We start from the raw sequence: 19,670 nt of genomic DNA on the forward strand, positions 1-19,670 counted from the left end.
GGAGGCCTGAGAAACTGGGTTCTTGAAGCTCCTGCTCCAACCGGCTTCCTGGGGAGAGAAAGTCAACACAATTACAGTTGGTAGTGAAATCGATATGTCAGAGTTTTAATGGGAAAGTGGGCAGAGCTGAGCTTTGGCCCCAGGAGGGAGCTAGCTGGAGAGGGTGGGTGTGTCCTCCACTCAGAAAAAAGCTGAGACCTGCAGCCAGCTATTGCTCTTCCCATTTCAGAGAGGGATATACTGAGGTTCTTAGAGAAACCAAAAGTAGCAGCCAGGTGCTGCCTGGCCTGAGTACCTGACTCTCCTATGTTGCCGTGCGCGCGCACACACACACACACACACACACACACACACACACAGAGTAGGTATACAGTTGGCCTATATGTTGCTCTAGTTCTCCAGCACCCGCCACAGCACTGTTTGCTCTCAGTCTGTGGAACAGAAGCAGCTGAATACAGTCAATCACACTTTAGTCAAAATTAGTCTCTTTTCTTTAGTAAACACTCACCCTAGAGCACAGTCTCCACCCTGGAGAAGCTCATGTTTATGCTACCATGATAAATGAAAGTGGTAACCAGCACAGTGCTGTCACAGAAGAGGGGAGATTTTTTTTTTTCTGAGTCATATCTTGAAAGCTGGTGAAAAACTTACTGCCGGGACATGTCTGGCAAAGGGACTAGCATGGGTCAAGACAACAGGGACTGATGGTCTAGGGGAAGTATGAAGGCTCAGGGGTGTGGGAAGGGCACTGGCTGCTAAGGGAGCGACATTATGAAAGATCAGGAGCCCTGGTGGGAAAATGTGGCCACATTCAAGGAATTACAGAGATTGGTGTGGTCAGAGCAGAGGGTGGGACAGAGGGAAAAAAGAGACTTGAAGCCTGGGTAGTTGGAGCCAGATCACAAAGGCCTTGAATGCCAAGCTTGATCCTGAGGATGGCCAGGAGCTGGAGACAGGTTCTTCTTACTGCCTTTGGAGACCAAGTTTGGCAGAGGCCACGCTGGGGACAGCCACCCCATCCCCAAGGGCGCTCTCCCCCTTTCCCGGGCCTGCAGCCCCCTCCCCCAACAGGCAGGCGTTTCCCGCCTGGTCGGTGGACATGTGTCCCAGCTTCCACTTTTGAGCTGGTTGGCAGCCTTGTGATTTCCCCTGGCAGTCAGGGAGTCAGCTTCCCCCTCAGAGCACAGATCATTCAGAGCAGCTGACAGGGGTTACTTCTCCTTTAAACATTTTTTTTTTTTTTAAGATTTTATTTTTAGGATAAGGAAAAAAAAAAGTTGGAGGAAAGGCTTTTTAGAAAATTCCTTCGGTACAGAATTAATGGCTTGTGAACATCAGGGCGGGCAGGCGAGAGATGGATCCCCGGCTTGCTCCTGCCTCATACTCTCTGCCGCCCCGGCCCCCAGGTCACCCTCATCTCGGGGCCTTGTCCGTCTGACTTTTTCTGGCTGGCTGGGGTCCCCCACTGCAGGGCCCAGGGTGGAAAACCCCAAAGGATGTCATCTGGGGCCTCTCGGGTCTCCCCATCCCTCTCCAACCTCCTCCCCACCTCACCCCTCCCAGAGCTCAGGGAGGAAAATCGTGTCCCCCAGGCAAGGGTTTACAATTTTAATTTTAAAGCAGCTTATTATTTCATGACGCAAGTAATCCATATTCAGTGAAGAAAAGTTATGTAACCCCTAGGAAAAGCTTCTTCCCTCCTGGCAGGCCTTGGGCCCAAATGCCCACTCTCCTGCCTGCTTGCTGAGAGCCCCCCTCACTTCTTTGCTGCAGCTGCAGGATTGCTGAGGGGCGGGCCTGGGGCTGGGAGAGGTAGCTGGGGAGCTGTCCCCGACCTCGGAGGGGACACACACACAGGATGGAGTCGGCACAGTAGGTCTGAAGCTGCAGGACAGGAAGGAGCCGATTATGTGACAGCCCAGGGAATGGCACTCCAGGCAGAGGGAGCAGCAAGAGCAAAGGCCCTGAGGTAGGGCCCACTGTTTGAGGAATAGAAATGAGCGGAGAAGCGTGGGTGAGGAGGGTATGGGATGGGTTTAGAAGGGCTCAGGGCCCCTGATGGGGGGATTTAGGATTCAGTGTTTATTCTAAGTGTTGTGCAAACCATCAGAGGATTTCAAGCAGGGGAGGCCTCTTTGCATTTTTAAAGGGCTCACTTGGCAGCTGTGTTCAGGGGGACATGTTGAGATCTGAGGGGGCCCAGAAAAGAGGGGCTGGGAGAGCCTCCTGGGTGAGAGGCTGCCTTGAGGGGTTCCTGCTCTGTCCAGCTGGAAAGCTTTAGAGGAGGGGCAGGATTTGTCCCAAATTCCATTTTATAATAATCATTTTAGTGACAGTCACATCTGAGATGGCAGTAGTGTCAGCTAACACTTCTGGAGCATCTGCGCACACTGCAGGCGCTTCCCTGATGAATGATCTCATCCCGATTCTTGTGACAGAGGTGCTAGAGATGCACCTACTTCTTGGTTCAATAAACTGAGGCTCAGGGAAGTGAGGCGACTTGCCTGGTCACCCCCAGCCACTCTGTGGAACACTACCCACTCATGGGTTTTGGCCCAGAGGTAGCCCCAACCCCACCCCACTCTGGGCTCAGGGCTCAGCCCCCCAGGACACCCTGGGATACAGGCCTCACCTAGAGGCTTGTGGGGCCTGAAACTGTGTTTATTCACCCAAGGACAGGAGGACCTGGTATTTATTGTTTTTGAAAACTAGCTGAGATTTTGAGCAAACCCCATACAGGCACATCATCAGTGACTTAGGCTTGCAAAAAGTATAAATGAGAAATTTTTAAAAACCCAACAGGGACGCCTGGGTGGCTCAGTGGTCGAGCGTCTGCCTTTGGCTTAGGTCATGATCCTGGGGTCCTGGGATCGAGTCCTGCATCAGGCTCCCCGTGGGGAGCCTGCTTCTCCCTCTGCCTATGTCTCTGCCTCTCTCTCTCTGTCTGTCTTATGAATAAATCAATAAAATCTTAAAAAACAAAACAAAACAAAACGACACTAAGGCTGCCAGTTTTGATGCTACATTCTGGTGACCTTCCGAGGCTCAGAGCCTTGGCTGCCCACATCCAGTGTCCAGGGGCCCAGGGTGGGGCTAAAGAATGCTGCCAGTTTCAACCAGAGAGACATGACACTGCAACTGGTGATCTAGAGCAGGCCCTGTCCCCCCGTGAGCCTCAGTTTCCTCGTCTATGACGTGGAACCTCATAGGACTGCCAGGATTTAGGGAGTTGATGCCTGGTACAATGTCAGTTCTCAGTAAAGATTTTATTTATTTATTTACCAGTTTGAGAGAGAGCGAGAGAGAGAGAGAACACACCGAGGGAGAGGGAGAAGCAGACTCCCCACTGCTGTCAGGCCTTGGGAGCCCAGTGTGGGGAGCCCACTGAGCAGGGAGCCCAGTGTGGGCTGTATCCGTGGACCTGGGATCATGACCTGAGTCGAAGATAGACGCTCATCTGACTGAGCCACCCAGGCGCTCCAAGCATAGCCTGTTGTTACATTTACCATCATGACTATTACTGTGGATGTGCCAGCTTTACCAAAACGGCCCTCTGACATCCTGCGACTTTTCTCAGTCAGAGATCTTTCTGTCATGATCCACACGGAGTTGTGGTGGCCCCAGGGCTGGGGGTGGCTCTCCTGGGCCACGTGCCGTTATTTTCATGCTCAATCCTGCAGGACGCTGAGGTCCTTTCCCCATCTACTCTTCTAAACCGTCCTTGTGTCTGCATCCTTGTGGATTTGCGTGATTATCTTCTCAAAGGTGCTTCCTGGAGGCCTGGTTTGTACTTTTGTGCAAGTTGCAGAAGGAACCTTTGGAAGGAGCAACAGGACTCGGGGAAGGGCAGGGAACAAGTCCAGGGAATGATTGGAGACTAGGGTCATTAGCTCCATGTGTGGGAGGACTGACTGGCCACTCAGGGTGGCACTGGGCCCATGTGGATGGCAGGGATGTGCATAGACACACCTTGCCTTGGTTTGTCTGTCTGTAATGTGGGCAAATGAGGGGGATGTATGCTTGTGGGAGAGACGGAGGGCCTTGGTTGGGGGAGGCCTCAGTCTGGGGTCTGGTGAGCTGCTGGACATTGCATGGTGGTGCTGGGGTCAGAGCAGGGGACCTGGGAGGAGGAGACCCAGCCAAGGCTGGAGGGAACCTCTTGGGTAGCAGCAGGTAAGTTGAAGCAGAGAATGGCCTCAGGTGGTCTGGTGTGGGCTCCTCTGCTGTGCCCGGCTGTGACCAGCCAGGAGGGGCAGCTCCGCATGCAGGAGGGTGTGGGGGCCTCACCCTGTCCTCACCATACTGACCTCCTGACCTCATCCCATTGCCACCTCTTCTTGCCTCCATCACACGGCTTTTCCTGTATGCTTCTTCCCTACCCGAAACGTCATCTCCTTGGGGCAGCTCTGCGACTAACGCTGAGGTCAGGGGTCAGTCTATGGTCAAGGGTAGGGTCCTGCTAGCGTTTGGGCCTCAGCCCAGACCTGGGCATGTGAAGCAGTAGCAGGACTTTAAAGTTCTGATACTGGGGCCTGATATACAGTGTGGGCAGGGAGCCAAAGAAGGTTCTAGCGGTCTGACGTATTGCTTCTTTTCCAGCTGCAGCCAGAGCAACTGGATTGTGGGGCTGCCCACCTGCAGCACCCACTGTCTATCCTGCAGCCCCTGAAGGCCACGCCCGTGTTCCGAGCCCCAGGCCTCTCCTCCGTGGCCGTGGCCAGTGTCAGCAACTACACAGTGGTCTTCCTGGGCACAGTCAGTGGGCGGCTCCTTAAGGTAGGGCTGCGAGGTCTGGGGGGTCCGGGCTGGGGAGGCCGAGGGGGTTGGGGTGGTGAGGGGAGGCTGAGTCTGGGGAGGCTGTACACATGGCCTCTACACGCCTAATATTAGCCTCCATTCTCTCCAGTTTGCCTAGCACCTTACAGTTTACAAAGCATTTTTCACATCTGTTTCTCCTACTTTTGCTCATAACAAAACCTGCCCTGTCTGGGAGAGGAGGGAAGTCAGGCCTGAGAGAGGGCCCTTCTCTTGGGTCTGTAGGACCCAGGACTTTGAAGCAGAGGGATCTGAGTTCAAGTGTCTGGACTCTTGACCTTGGACAATGTACTTTCTTTTTCTGGGCCTCAGTTTCTGCACCTGTGAAGGGTTGTAAGCCCTGCCTCTTGAAACTGTTATTGGGGTTTGATAGCGGAAGGCAAGTGGGGGCTCTCACTGCTGTTTCCCTCCTCACCCCGCCTGCCACCCTCTGAAGCCCCCCACCCCCAACTCCCCCCAACCAAGACGACTGCTTTCTGGAGGTAATGATTCCTGCGGCTGGGAAAGGTGAGAGGAATCTCACCACCATGCAGTAGGAAGGATTTTCCAGGGCCTGGGCCCAGCCCAGGTGAGGGGCTAGGCCAGCTTCCTCTCAGCCACCTCCTGTCCCTGCCCTGTCAGGAAAGTCAGCTGCCTGGCACAGCTCCAGTGTGTACCAGGCCCTGGCCTAATTGACTCAGATCTGATAACTCCATTACCTCAGCTGCCCAGGCAGACGCCATGCGCCAGAGGTGGGCTGGGGATCAGAGCCCTGGCCACCTGGCCCCGGGACCCCGGGACAGGGAGCATCCTTCTCCCCATTTGAAGCCCCAGTGAGGGTCCTTAGATGGTGGGACTCATGCTCTGGAGTTAGATACTTAGGTTCAGATCCTGGCACTGCTGGTCCCAGCTGTGTAGCCTGAGGGTGGTTCCTTCTCGCCCTGAGCCTCAGTTTCCTCATCTGTCATGGGGGAAATGACTGGTCAGAGTCAACTGCCCCCTGTGAGGGAGGTGGCACCAGGATTCCCATTTCACAAATGAGAACACTAAGCCTCTGAGAGGGGAAATGACTGCCCCAAAGTCACACAGTGAGAGCTGGGGTTGAATGCTGACCAGGAGCCCACATGACCCCTCCACCCAGACCTCATTACCCACCACCAGCCCCTCCCTGCCTGGGGCTTAGATCACAGCACCCAGCCCAGGCTCTGGAGCACAGTAGGTGCTCAGTAGATGTTTGAAGGAGTGGGGATAAGCTCAGAGTCTGCTGGGTGCCTGAGGGCGACGGCAGGGGCAGGTTGGACACTGCCCAGGCTGCCTGGGCAGATTCCACCAAGAGGCCACCTGGATGGGTCACGTCTCAGAGGCTGGAATTGAGCCTGTGGGAGCCTGGGAAGAGAATAATTTCAATTTGGTGTGTGGAGGGCATTTGAGAAACTCTTCTAGAGAGGGCTCCGGGAGGACAGATCTTAGCTGAAGGGAGAGGAAGAGAAGTATTCCAGCAGGGAGTACAGCGTGGGTGAAGGCCTAGAGGCCAGAATGCCTGAGTGGAAATGAGCCTGGCAGAGTAAGTTGGGGTTGGTTGCCGGGGCCTTGAATGCTAGAACAAGTTTATTCAATAAGCAGGAGGGAGCTACCAAAAGTCTGGAGCCCACAAAGGAAGGTCAGGCAGTAGGAGGCCTCTGGCAGCCAGCCCAGGGAGGCATCTAGGCCACTGGTCCCAGCTCGGGGCCTGGTGGGGCCTCCAACAAGGCAGCATGTTGGAGGTGTGAGGGGCCAGCCAGAAAAGAACAAAGTCTGATGGAGCTCTGTTGGGCGTTGTCTGTTCTCAGAAGGACATGCAGAGGGGCTCTCAGAGCCAGAGAAGCTTCTAGGCCTCAACTAGTCCTGGTGTTCCTTCTGCCAGGGCCTTGGCCTCCACTCCCTAGACCCACCCTTGGACTGTGGGGTCAGACAGGCCTGGGCTTGCCTTGTGACAACCCTGAAGTGTCTTCATTTTATGACTCTCACCAAGTCTGTCACCTCTCTGAGCCTCAGTCTCCTCATCTGTGAAATGGGCACAAGAGGAGAGGCAGGAGAAGTGTGTCCCCATCAGCACTTTGCAGGCATCTTCTCCATTGTGCTCACCATGGTCCTGAGGGGCAGGTGTCATCAGTAGTCCGGTTAGGTCAGGAAGCTGAGGCTCTGGCGGTGGAAGGGAGTCACAACTTCATGTTTGTACAGCTTGTAAATGTCAAAGCCAGAATTCAAACCCACGTCCCTGCTCTTAGGCATGATGCCAGACATCCTCTCAGAGAATCTTTTGCAAACTGTCAAGTGTGTATGTATTCACAGGGTGGGAGGTGTTGGAGAAGACCAGTCAGGGAGGGAGTTCCTGGTAGGGGCACAGCAGAAGCACACGTGTAGAGGCCGGAGCCCCCACTCTCCTGTACATGTCCGTGATTTCTCACCAGTCCTGGAAGGCCTGAAAGACAATGAGGCTGAGACCCCAAGCCTAAGTCTGGTCCCCACCTGCAGGGGCATATGCCCCACCATGGGCACCCTCCTGATGCGCCATCACACTGACGGCCGCTCCCCTCAACAGATCAACCTGAATGAGAGCATGCAGGTGGTGAGCAGGCGGGCAGTGACAGTGGCCTACGGGGAGCCTGTGCACCACGTCATGCAGTTTGACCCAGCAGACCCTGGTTACCTTTATCTGATGACATCCCACCAGGTAAGGTCAGAGACCCCGCTTGACATGCGAGCTTTCTCCCACTCTTTCTCCCACCAGGAGCACCTTCCTTTCCAGTCCCCTTTGTCTGCAAGCCTTCACTTCCCAGTGGAGGCATCACGTCTGCGGGGAAGCCCTGTGTCCCCAAATGGCCCCTGCTAGAGCATCAAGCCTCAGTTTCCCCAGCCACTCAGGGCCCTGGCCATCGCTGATTCCCCCAGACAGGGGCCGCCAGCCTCTCTGAGCTGGGCCCTCACCTCTGCCTCCAGATGGCCAGGGTGAAAGTCGCCGCCTGTGCTGTGCACACCACCTGCGGGGACTGCGTGGGTGCCGCCGATGCCTACTGTGGCTGGTGTGCCCTGGAGACACGGTGAGGCCCCCGGCGGGGGAGGCTGGGCCCCAGGGCAGCTGCAGCTGGGTTTGGGGGGAACCTACCTGGACCCTGACCTGTGCCCTGCCACTCCAGGTGCACCCTGCAGCAGGACTGTGCCAACTCCAGCCAGCGGCATTTCTGGACTAGTGCAAGTGAGGGCCCCAGCCGCTGCCCCACCATGACTGTCCTGCCTGCAGAGATTGACGTGCACCAGGAGTACTCAGTGAGTCACGGGGAGAGCTGGCACTCAGCTTGGGGGACGACACAGGGTGGGAAGCCACCTTTCACCTGACCCCAAGCCCAGAGAGGTAGACACTCCTGCCCATGGTGCCCCAGGGACCTGGAAGCAGAGCATGAGAATGTCTGGGCTTTACTGAGCATTTACTAAGTGCCAACACTTGCTATGCACATGGTGTTCGTGTGTTAGGCCTCCTTCAACTCTGTGAAGTGGGTGCTCTGAACATCTCCATCTTACAGATGAGGAAATTGAGGCATAGAGAGGTAAAGTGATTAACTCATGGGCATACAGTGAGGGATTAGGGGAGCTGGGATTTGAACACAAGTGGGCAGGCTCTAGAGTCTCAGGAGGGAGGGAGTGGGTTGGAGGGTAGAAGGAGAGTGAGTCTCCAACCTCCCACCTCTTCCCAGCCCCAGTACAGGGAGGGGCAGAGGGACCACCAAGTGCCAGGCTGCTATTTCTTGTTCTTAGAAACAGACTAATCTGCGATATGGGGGCATGTGACTTCCTGCTTCACCTGTGCCCAGGGAAGACCTGGAGCTGCCACAGCTCCCTCACCACCCATAGCAGCTGGTATGAGGACAGGGACTGAGAGACAGACAGGCCTGGGTCCCGCCCAGCCTAGCCCTCAGTGACTTCTCTAAGGCTGGGTGTCCTCATCTCTCAACCAGGGGAGATGGTGGTTCTAAAGGGGCAGATGGGGCCTGCAAAGGGTGCTCCTTTGCACCCCTCTCCCCATTATTATGTATCACAGAGTCCTTCACAGGCTTTATCTCATCAGGCTGACTGGGCATAGGTTTGTCTTTTCATTTATTCATTCATTCATTCATTCATTCATTCTCTTATTCATTTATCAGGTGTGTTTTTGAGTACCTACTATGTGCTAAGTGTAGTTCTAGACTCTGGGGACACAGCATTGAAAAAGACAGACAAAGCCCCGGCCCTTGTGTGGCTGACATGCTTGTGGGGGCAAGAGATAGGATGGCAAGACGGTGGTGACAAGTACCATGGTGAAATGGGAAGCAGAAGAGAGGGGTAGAGAATGGATGGGGGAACGTTGACATTTTAGACCAGGTTGGAGCCTGCCTCATGCTGCAAATGTTGCACTTGAGCAAAGGTAGGACGCAAGTGAATCAGGTGAGTATCTGGAAAGAACATTCTGGGCAAAGGGAATTGCCAGTGCGGATGCCCTGAGGTGAGAACAGACAGGTGGACAGGAAGGACTATTGGATGGGGTCAGAGATGTCATGGGGACCAGGTCATGAAGAGCCTCCCTGACTACTGTAAGGTGGTCAGTGTCATTTTGCAGATGGGGAAACTGAGGCCTCGGGAACCCCATGTAGGATATAGCCCTCTGGCCTGGGGTCCCGGCCACTCGTCACCCTTCTCCCAGGGTTGCTAGGGTGGCGGTGGGGCAGTGGGGGGAAGACCTGCTCCCCAGTCCCCCAGCTGAGGGTCGCCGGTCCCTAGGGCATGATCCTGCAGATCTCCGGCAGCCTGCCCAGCCTCAGCGGCATGGAGATGGCCTGTGACTATGGCAACAACATCCGCACCGTGGCACGGGTCCCAGGCCCTGCCTTCGACCACCAGATCGCCTACTGCAACCTCCTGCCCAGGGACCAGTTCCCGCCGTTCCCGCCCCACCAGGGTAAGTGCCTCACATGCTGGGCTCTGAGTACAGCCCCAAAGGGGTGTCATGGTGGAATGTTGGGCATGGGGGTCCTGAGATCACCAGCCTCCGACGTTGGTGGAGACCCCCGACCCCTTTGTTCTTCTCTCCCCGGCTTCCCTGGTCCCTCTAGATCACGTGATTGTGGAGATGTCTGTGAGGGTCAATGGGCGGAATATCGTCAGGGCCGATTTCACCATCTACAACTGCAGCCGCGTCGGACAGGTGTATCCCCACACGGCGTGAGTGGTTGGGGCGTTTGCCGCTGGGTGGGGGGCAGGGTAACAGGGAAGGGGCTTTGTTCTCAGGAAGACCGTTGGAGGATAAATGGTGATGTCCTGGAGACTCATAGGACCCGGCTTCCATGAGCACTGAGGCTGTAGGGGCCGAGAGAGGTGCTTTGATTACACTTAGTCTCCTAAAGGCCCTGCTTGTCTATTCTCTCTTTACATACCTCTTGTAGCAGGGAGCTCACTATCTTACAAAGTGCCCCACCCCCTTATCATGCAGAAGACCTTTTTCCCCTGTGTTGAGATCTACCTCTTGGGTCCCCGATCCTGGGGGCTGGGGTGAAGTGAGGGTGGGGAGCTAAGTGTCTGAGGTGTCCCTTGCCTTCCAGCTGTACCAGCTGCCTGTCGGCACAGTGGCCTTGTTTCTGGTGTGCCCAGCAGCATGCTTGTGTCTCCAACCAGTCACGGTGTGAGGCCTCACCAAATCCCATGGTAAGTTAGGCCTGGGGGGGAGACACCCTCTGCCTATTTCATTACCTTTTTTTTTTTGAGAACATTTCCACATCATTACATTTTCTTCCTGGCACCAGATTCAACAGCTGCCCTGGCTCATCACATAAAAGCACATTTAACTAATCCCCTATTGTTGGATACACTGATAGCTTCCCATTTCTTTTTTGTGTTCTTATATAGCCAGGGCATGGTGTGCATCCTTGATTATTCCCTGGAGACCAATTCTAGAAATGGCATTTTGGGGGTGAAAGCGTGACCGTATTTTTATGCCTTTAACTCAACTGCCTCCAGAAAGCCTGAGCCAGTTTAAACTCCCACCTGCATGCAGTAGGAGGGCCCCTTTCTGCACATTTTGCTAATACTGGCTAGTTTCTTTATATATATATATATATATATATTTTAATTATTTGAGAGGAGAGAGAGAAAGAGCTTGAGTGGTGGGGGGACAGAGGGAGAGGGAAAAGCAGACTCCCTTCTGAGCAGGGAGCCTGACTCAGGGCTTGATCCCAGGACCCTGGGATCATGACCTGAGCCGAAGGCAGATGCTTAACTGACTGAGCCACCCAGGTGCCCCAGTACTGGCTGGTTGTAAATTTTACTTGTAACATTTTCAACAACCCTGTGGGGTCAGGACACTTGTCCCTGAGGCCAAGATGTACCAGATTGGGACCTTGAGTCCAAGCCCCTCCTGCCTTCCGCAGATCAGGAGTTGTGCTGAAAGGCCCCATTTTGGTCTCCCTGTGGACACTGTAGACCCAGGGGTAGGTGATTCCTCAGGCAGAGAAGATGAGCTGGCCTCAGGAACCATATGCTTTCAGGTCCTGTTGTTTATGCTGGTCCCCTGAGCTCTACAGCTGGCCAGGATCCAGGCCCTCTCTGGTGCTATGGGATGGCTGGATTGAATCAATTATACCGCAGATGGGCATGGTGGGGAGAGTTGGGGAGCAGGGGGAAATACAAATGAAGATGCCACATACCTTGCAGATGGTTGATTTCCGAGGTGTGTTCACTCACAGGGTGGCCTCATGTCTTTGCCCAAAAAGCCTCTAAGGGCATCCCAACTTCAAGCCAGGGATGACCAAATGGTATTCCTGAGACTTTGGCTGGGGCTGTCATGCTCCCACCAGGTGGGATGGCTAGGCTGGGGCCAGGCCGGGGGGAGTTGGTAGTAGTGGTGCCAGGGTTCTGAGATCACAGCTCATCCCCTCTCAGATCTGTCTTATATTAGTCACCGAGTCCCTGCCTGAGGGTCCTTTCCCCAAGAGACGGATGCTCTATTTTCCAGATGGTACAACTGAGGTAGCCAATAGGGTCCTGGGGGCCCTGATTCTTGGCAGGAGGAGGTCACCCTGGGCATGCATCCTAGGGAAGGAGCTCCAGGCCCCAGAGCATCTAAAGCCCCAGCCTCTTGGCTCTGGGCTCAGAGAACCTCATCAGGAATCCTCCAAGCAGGTGCAGAGATCAATGTGTACATGCTAAGGGGCAGGGGGGCTCCATGGCCCACACCTGGAAACCTCTGGTCTATGTACCTCCTGCCAGAGCCCCAGCACTGCTTTGAAGAAGAGTCATCTAGGAGCTTAACTCAAAGGACTGACTCAGTAACATGGGCCTTCTGGCACTGGGAGAGAGCCCCAGGGGAGTCTTTGTGGCCAAACCATAGGGGAGGCCCCCAAGCCTCTGCATTGGATGCCAGGTTTCCAGTCCGGGCCAACCAGGACTCCTATTCTCTTTTGGGGACCACATCTTCCAGCCCCCAGCCCAAGGCTTGGTACATACTAGGGACTCAATGACTGTGAACATAAAGCATTTGTGCTGGCAGCTTGAGTCTTATGCTGTAACCTACAGGGATGAGGGTGAGGAAGACCCAGCCTCAACATGATTCATTCAGCATTTATTGGGCACCCTTTGTAGGCCTAAGTCTGCACAAGGCACTGGGAAAGAACCCAGTTAGACATAGTTTTGCCCTCCCCATCATGAGCCAAGAGCCTGAGGTATGAGTTGTGGCTGTGTGATCCTGGGCAAGCTTCTGAACCTCTTTGTGCCTGTTTCCCCATCGCCTATTTTACTTACTATAAAACCATACATTCACTACTATAATATGGCCTGACTTGCCGTGCTGGGAATCCAGAATTGCATCTATGAGGCACCAACTCCATACGTGGCACATGGTAGGTACTCACTAAAAAGCCACTATGTTCCGTAGGCGCTGGTGGCCACTTTGCTGGTTTGGGCCAGGTAGTACTTCTCCGGGAAGGGGACCTTTGGGCAGGGTCCTGACAGATGCATAGCAGCTCACCAGCCTGGAGGTGTTTCTGGGGCAGCACCTCATAAACCATCTCCCCCAGGTCTGCAGCTCTGGGGGCCAGGAGTTGGGGCAGGGGGGCACAGAGAGGGCCTGTCTCAAAGGATTATGGTAATCTAGCAGGAGAAGAGGCAGCCCCCTCCCCAGGCCTGCAGAAGGCTCTAACTGATATTTAAGTTGGCATTTAATTACATTTCAGTTTGCCATGCGAGCGCCATGCTTCTGGTCAAGTGGTGGGCGGGGTGGGGTGGGGTGTGCACATCTGCCTGCACCCCTCGAGAGCCGGGAGGACATAGTAGGGCTTGGGATAGGCCACGGAGGTGTCCCTGGGCAGGTGCCAGGGGCTGAGTCTCCTGTCACTTTCCCATTCCCTTGGGCCCCAGAAGGAGAAAGTGGAGGAGGGGAGGAGAGATGGGAGGGGAGGCCCCCCTGACAGGGAGGCTGGCCTGGATGCCACTGTGAACCTGAACTTTGTGAGGAGCTAGTGGGGAGAGTGGTTTGGTAGGAACAGGGGACAGTTCAGGGGGTCGTGAGGGTACAGAAAGGTAGGAAGGGACCAGGTCAGGTGGGTTCAGGGTCCCTGGGCCAGCTACACTATATTGGGATGCCAGTTCTTGACCCTTTAACATGGGAAAGGCTGTGATAGAGTCTGTGAGGCCCAGGGTGGGAACAGGTGAGTCCCTCTGTGAACCAGCACACACTGGGTTCCCGTCCGGGTTGATTGTGGCTGTTGGCACTGCTGACCGAGCATCTATCCTCATTCCTGGTGTCCCAGTTTCTCAGCTCTGCCTGGAGTATGGGCAACTGGCTGTGGTTTCCTGAACCTGCAGGTGGTGCCCTGCATGGCATTCCAGCAAAGGGGAGAAGCCAGCAAAGGGGATGCCGCCTCCTGAGGTGTCCGTGTCCTGGCTTGGGATGGGGCAGGGAGGCCCCTAGCGTTTGTTCACATGCTGGGAAACCCTAGTTCAAACTTGGCCTTGGCCCCAACAGAATTAATTGACTCATGTGAGTGTGGAGTCTGGGGTGGGGGGGGGCATGGTATCATCTTCAGGTATAGCTGGATCCAGGGGTTCCCACCACGGTATCGGGACTTCCTGCCCCTCTGGGTGGGGTCTGCGCTCAGGCAGCCCTCTTTTCTCGGTAGCAAGTCGGCCTCAGCAGTTCCAGGCAGTCTCCTGATTTCCTGGCAGCCCCAGAAAATGAGAAGAGCTTTTCTTTCTTATTGGTTCTGCAGAAGTCCCATAGTTAACTCTCACTGGCTGAACTAGGGTCACAAATGCTCCCTGAACCAATTGCTGAGCCCAGGCCAGGCCCAGGGTGCCCACCTATCCCTGGAGCTAGGGAGTAGAGTCAGTCTTCCCAAACCACAGGACTGTGGGGGAGGTTCCCCAAAGGCCAAGCCAGACTTGGAGGCAGCTGGTGCTGGAGGCCAGCAGCAGACACTCCAGCTGCCCCCATGGAGGGTTAGCCAGCTCTGGGGCGGGAGGGACAGGGGAGGTACCGACGGAGGGCAGAGGTGTGCAGGAGCCTCGGCCTCAGTTCCACTCTGTAGAATGGGTACAAGCACCAAGTGGTCGTGGAATCTTGGCTGAGGATCAAGGAGAATGGGGGACCCTCAGGGGTGGTCCCATGTCATTTCCTCTGGTGGGGGGGCCTCCTGTGGAAGGCTCCCCCTGCTCTGACCCTCACCCCCCAGACCCCCCGTCAGCCACCTACCCGCTGGTGGACTGGAGCTGGGAGGACAGCACAGAGCCCCCGGCCAGTTGCAAAGGCAGAACTGGCGGCAGCCATGAAAACTGATTGCAAACATGTGGGTTCCATTCTCTGAAATTCCATGGGGTTTACACACGCGACTGTGCAGGACAGCAGCTTGGAGGCACAGGGATTTGTGTGTGCTCACACTGAGCTGGCCCAGGCCCACAGAATGGTCAGCTCAGGGGCCTCCCCTGGGCCCGGCCGCGTGGTTTCGGCAGCCGAGGCCTCCGTGGTCTGCAGCGGGCTCCGCTCCCGGGGAAACGGACCAGTCTGGGTGAGGCTGCTGGGCCTGGTGGTCAGCAAACAGTCTGGACAACTAGAGGCCTCTTGTGCTGCCCATTCCATCTCGGGCAAACTGCTCTGCCTCTCTGTGCCCTGACTTCCTGGGCTGTATAATGGGCATAGCGATTGTACCTACCTCACAGGGCTGTTGGGAGTTAGGATTTGGCGAATTGATTCGGTGCCGAGGGCTCAGAACGGTCCAGGAGCACAGGGAGGGCTGTGTGAGCCAGCGGTTTCCACTGATACTGGCATGGTGGTCATTTCTCAGTATTCCCTCAAGGTCCAGCGATATGCTGGGCTCCTGCGGTTCCCCTTGAGGACTCCCTTCCTGGTTAACAATAAGGACAGAAGACCCCAGGGAGGCCCCCGAATTCTATTCCCAGAGGCCTCTGCCCTGGCTGGGTGACCTCAGGGGAGACACACATGGCTCAGGGCATTCCCAGTCTGTCCTCAACCAGACTTGGACAGGAGGAGGGCAGAGCAGGAAGCCCTCCAGATTGAAAAGTGTCAGCCCCTGGATTGATATGGCTGCTGCAGGGTCCCCAGTCCCCTTGTCTCTCAGGCTCTCAGCCCATCAGGCACAGAGTGTGAGGAGGCAGGACATGGCCCACCGGGACCCTCAGGTCTGAAGAACCTAGTGCAGGCTGAGGGCTCCAGGCTTGAAGCTCAGAGAGATCACCCAGGCGGCATGGTGGGCCCAGCCTTGCCCCCTGGTCTCTGCCCCTTGCCCTAGGCCTCAGGTTCAGGCCTGTTTCTGGCCTGCAAGGCAGACAGTAGGAGTTCAAAGGCCAGCTCTGCCCCCTGACCTCAGGTGTATCACCACCTTTCTGAATCTCTGGCTCTTGGCCTCCCTCCCTCCATCCCCCCTCCCTCCCTCTCCTACCTTTCTTCCTCCCTCCCTCCCTCCCTTTCTTTTCTGAAGTAGCCCCTGCTCCACCTGGCCTCAGCTGTACCTCTGCCATGGGAATGCTGGTGGCCAGGCCTGATCCGGGACTCTCTGGGGGTTGGCACCTCTGCCCCAAGGCTGGGACTCTGGCCTGCAGAAGTGGGGAGGGATGTGAAACCTGGTGTCGCAGGGTCCTCACAGACTGTTTCCCACAGGCCATCCAGAAGCCTGGAGTTTCTTCTTTCTGAATCATTTAATGTGTGCCAGTCTGGAGACCGAGTCTCAGAGAGTGGGTGCAGCCCCTTATTTTATAGCTGAGAAAGATGAGGCCCAGAGATGGGGAATGGGGCCAGGCCTCAGCCTCAGCCTCCTGACCTCCTTGGTGAGGCATGCCCCAGAGCAGCCACGGGGGCACTGGTTCCATCACTGGGCAGCTTACTTCATTGCTCTGTGCCTCAGTTTCCTCATCTGTAAAATGGGGCCATAGAGTCTCCTGCCCATAGGCGTGTCATGAGGGACAAAGGAGATGGTGTGTGGAAGGCACTGGGCATGTCTCTCTCGGTGGTGGCGGCTGTTGTGATTTTATTCCCGGTGTTTCTCACTGCCTGGGCTGGCAGGCATCCCCGCGGAGAGCAGGGGCCATGAGTCCTGTCTCTTCTGCAGTGCTCCTGCTTCACCCTCACCTCTTTGTGTTTTGACTGCAGAACCCTCAGGACTGCCCCCAGATCTTGCCCTCTGCCCTGGCACCCATGCCCACAGGCAGCTCGCAGAGCATCCCGGTGCATCTCGCCAATGCTGCCTTCCAGGTAGGTGGAGGCCAGACCCAGGCAGGGACGGGGAGAAGGCCGTCCCGGTTGGGGACCCAGGCTCTGGGCCCTCTACCCACACTTTGCTTCTGCGTCTCTGAATTTCCAGGTTCTGTCTGAGAAAGCCCCAGTATGGTCACAGGGGGTTGGAGGAAAGAGACTTGGGTGGTGAGGGCCTAGCCCAAGGGACAGCAGGTAGCTAACAGCTTCTGAGGGAAACCCTGGCCAGGACCCCCAGACTCCCCAACCCTCGAGCTCTCCTGGCAGAGCTGGGCTGCAGCCCACAGGGGAACCTTGTCCATGTCCTGCCTGCCCCGCCCCTAGTTGTGATTCTGGACACACTTCTTCAGTTCATGGCTGGCATGTCTTACCTGAAGAATGGCCAGAGGTCCCCTGCACTGCCCCCTTGTCCAGATGGGGAGCAGGAGACCCAGAGAGGGGAAGTAGGTGATTTGAGGTACATGATGCAGGGCTGGACTTGCACCCTAGCACCGGACTTCTGCTACAGTGCTCTTCCCTGCAGTCTGCCTTTACCTCCCCACCCACACATGGGGAGGAGGAGTTGCAGCTCCTTTCTGGGTCCCTCCTGGAAGAGTGTCTTGGGTGGGAAGTGTTGACGAGTTCTGGACGTGTGCCAGCCGTCCCCCTCCCCAGCTCCTGGGGACTCACCATCTGTTGCTTCCAAGGGGGTGAGCAGAGGGCTGTGACAGCTGTCACACGTGGGGACCACGTGCTGGGCATCTGGGATGTGTCAGGCAGCCTCGTGGCTGGAGCTTTGTAAGGGGCAGGTGCCCTCCCTCTGACTCCACCCTGCAGGAGTGGCACAGAGCCTCTGGAGTGTGAAGGGGCCTGGGCTGGGCTGCGCTGGAGGGCGGTGCGGCTCTTTTGGGCTACAAGAGCCTGGCATGGGGGAGGCTTGAGCCCTGGGATTGGATCTGAGCTGCTGCGTCCCAGCTGTGTATAGCCTGGGGGAAACAGTGTGCCTGTTTGCTGAGCCCATGCCCTGGGGAGCCCTGAGACAGCTTGGGCTTGCTCTCCTGAGGGGCTGAGGCCTGAGCCCAGAGGCTCAAGAGGATGGACCCCCCTCTTGGCTTAGCGTGGGCAAATGAGCTCAACAGCCACCTTCCTGTGTTAGCTTCAGAGTGAAAGGGGGAGAGGGGTCAGGCCAGGGCAGAGGGGTGTGCTGACCTGTTTTCTCCTCGGGGTGTCACATCTGCTGACAACAGGGATATAAACAGGAAGTCCTGCCACGAGGCTGACCTAACACACATGAAACCTGAGTTTGTTCAGTCAGCACATATTTATTGATACTGCTCCCTGGAGGCTGTGCTGGGCAAGATGAGGGTGCAACGTTGGGCCCTGTTTATTTAGTCAACAGACATGTTGAGCACCTCCTGCATACTAACAGCTAGCATAGATTAGTTACCCACAGTATGTAAACCACTAAAGATACATGCTCTCCAGTTTCCCCAGCAACCCTACTGAGTAGGGAAGCCTGTTTCCATTACAAAATTTAGGATACCAAAGCTCAGACAGGAAAGCCACTTGCACAGGGTTGTGCAGCAAGGCAGGACCAGAGGGTAGGATTCAAACTGATGGAACCTGAGCTCTTTTACTGCCATCCACTGCCCTTGGAAGTGTCACATAGGCTAAGATCCAACCCCAACCCTCCCCAAGGAGTGGGGAGACCAGTGTAAACAGAGCCTGGGTAGGGGGCTGAGGGTGGTCCTCAACATACAGGGTGGGGACAGGCTTTAGGAACTTCCTAGAGCCCCTCACATGCACCCAATCCTCTGCTAAATGAATAAATGGTCGAATGAGGGGTGCCCACCTGATTTAAGGGGAGGGTCTAGGAAGTCTTTGGAACATTTGAGCTGGATTCTAAAGGCTGTGTTGAGTTTTGCAGGGTAGTTAAAGGGTTAAAGGGGAGATTTGTTGAGGTGGAGCAATGGACTGGGCAAAGACCCGAGGGCAAGGCAGCCTGTTCCATGTCAGAGTGTCCTGCTATGGCATGGGCACTGGCCTGTGGGACAGAAAGTGGGGTGGGTGGGTTGAAGTCTTACTGGGATGAGCCTTGAATGCTAGTCATGCTAAAGAGCTGGGACTTTGTGAGCTGAGTAAAAGGCCATTGGTTCAGGCCATTGGAGGGTGTTGGTGGCATGGACAGCACAAGAGCAAAGTTCTAGGTTCTCACCTACTCCTTGTCTCCCTCAAACACTGGACATGAAGGCCAGGAAGGACATTTTGAAGGGGTGGGAGCCTGCGAGTAAGACCCAGCCCACATCTCAGGGTGGTAGACCATGATGTGCTGATGGTAGAGGGTAATGAGTGCTGATATGACTCTTCAATACCCCCATTTTTCCCAGGGTGCAGCCCTAGAATGTAGCTTTGGACCAGAGGAGGTCTTTGAAGCCATATGGGTGAATGAATCCACTGTACACTGCAACCAAGTGGTGGTAAGTGGTGTGGCTCCAGTGTGGGGGGATGGGGGGGTGGGGAAAGGCCTGCATAAGCCCAGATGCTCTACTCCTTCCTTCCCACCTATTCCCCTCCTCCTTTTGATCCCTCCCCATCCTCAACAGCCCTGCCCTCTCCTGTCTTCATGATATCCATCCCCTCCCCTAGCAGAGACTTAGACCTCACCCATGTCCTTCATGCTCTTTCTTGTCCTTTTGCAGCTGCACACAACCCAGAAGAGCCAGGTGTTTCCACTCAGCCTCCAACTAAAGGGGCAGCCAGCCCGATTCTTGGACAGCCCTGACCCCATGACAGGTGGGGACCCCCACCTACCCAGATGTCCCCAGGGAGTTCAGCCTTAACGGGTGGGGATCTGCATTGGGGGACTCAGCCAGTGCTCGCTGCAGGCACAGATGTCCCACTTGCTGTTCCCTACGCACAGGCCCTCAGATCCCAGCCTTGCCATTCTGTACCTGGTCACTTGCTCAGTACTTATCCATTGAGCAACTCCTCCGGGCCAGACATCTCTGTGCCCAAAATGGCTGCGCAGCTTTGGGCACTTCCTCAGCCTTCCCTTTTGAGCCTCATTGTCCCTGTGTGACATGAGGCACAGGTCCTTTCACAGAAGGCTTGGTGAGGATTTGCTGAGATGATG

General features: G+C 55.8%; 1 protein-coding gene across 1 annotated transcript in view; it reads left to right on the forward strand.

The window, feature by feature from the left end:
- The window catches only part of PLXND1 (plexin D1), a 56,477-nt gene that overhangs the window by 12,988 nt on the left and 23,819 nt on the right, over positions 1-19,670 (forward strand). Inside the window, exons 2-11 of the mRNA XM_072720249.1 lie at positions 4,600-4,776; positions 7,376-7,507; positions 7,774-7,874; positions 7,971-8,100; positions 9,586-9,763; positions 9,918-10,026; positions 10,404-10,506; positions 16,457-16,558; positions 18,925-19,014; positions 19,237-19,330. Of these exons, the coding sequence (XP_072576350.1) occupies positions 4,600-4,776; positions 7,376-7,507; positions 7,774-7,874; positions 7,971-8,100; positions 9,586-9,763; positions 9,918-10,026; positions 10,404-10,506; positions 16,457-16,558; positions 18,925-19,014; positions 19,237-19,330 (1,216 nt within the window). The remainder of the gene's footprint in view (positions 1-4,599; positions 4,777-7,375; positions 7,508-7,773; positions 7,875-7,970; positions 8,101-9,585; positions 9,764-9,917; positions 10,027-10,403; positions 10,507-16,456; positions 16,559-18,924; positions 19,015-19,236; positions 19,331-19,670) is intronic.

Source organism: Vulpes vulpes, chromosome 9, assembly GCF_048418805.1.
Source record: "Vulpes vulpes isolate BD-2025 chromosome 9, VulVul3, whole genome shotgun sequence".
Classification (NCBI taxonomy): domain Eukaryota; kingdom Metazoa; phylum Chordata; class Mammalia; order Carnivora; family Canidae; genus Vulpes; species Vulpes vulpes.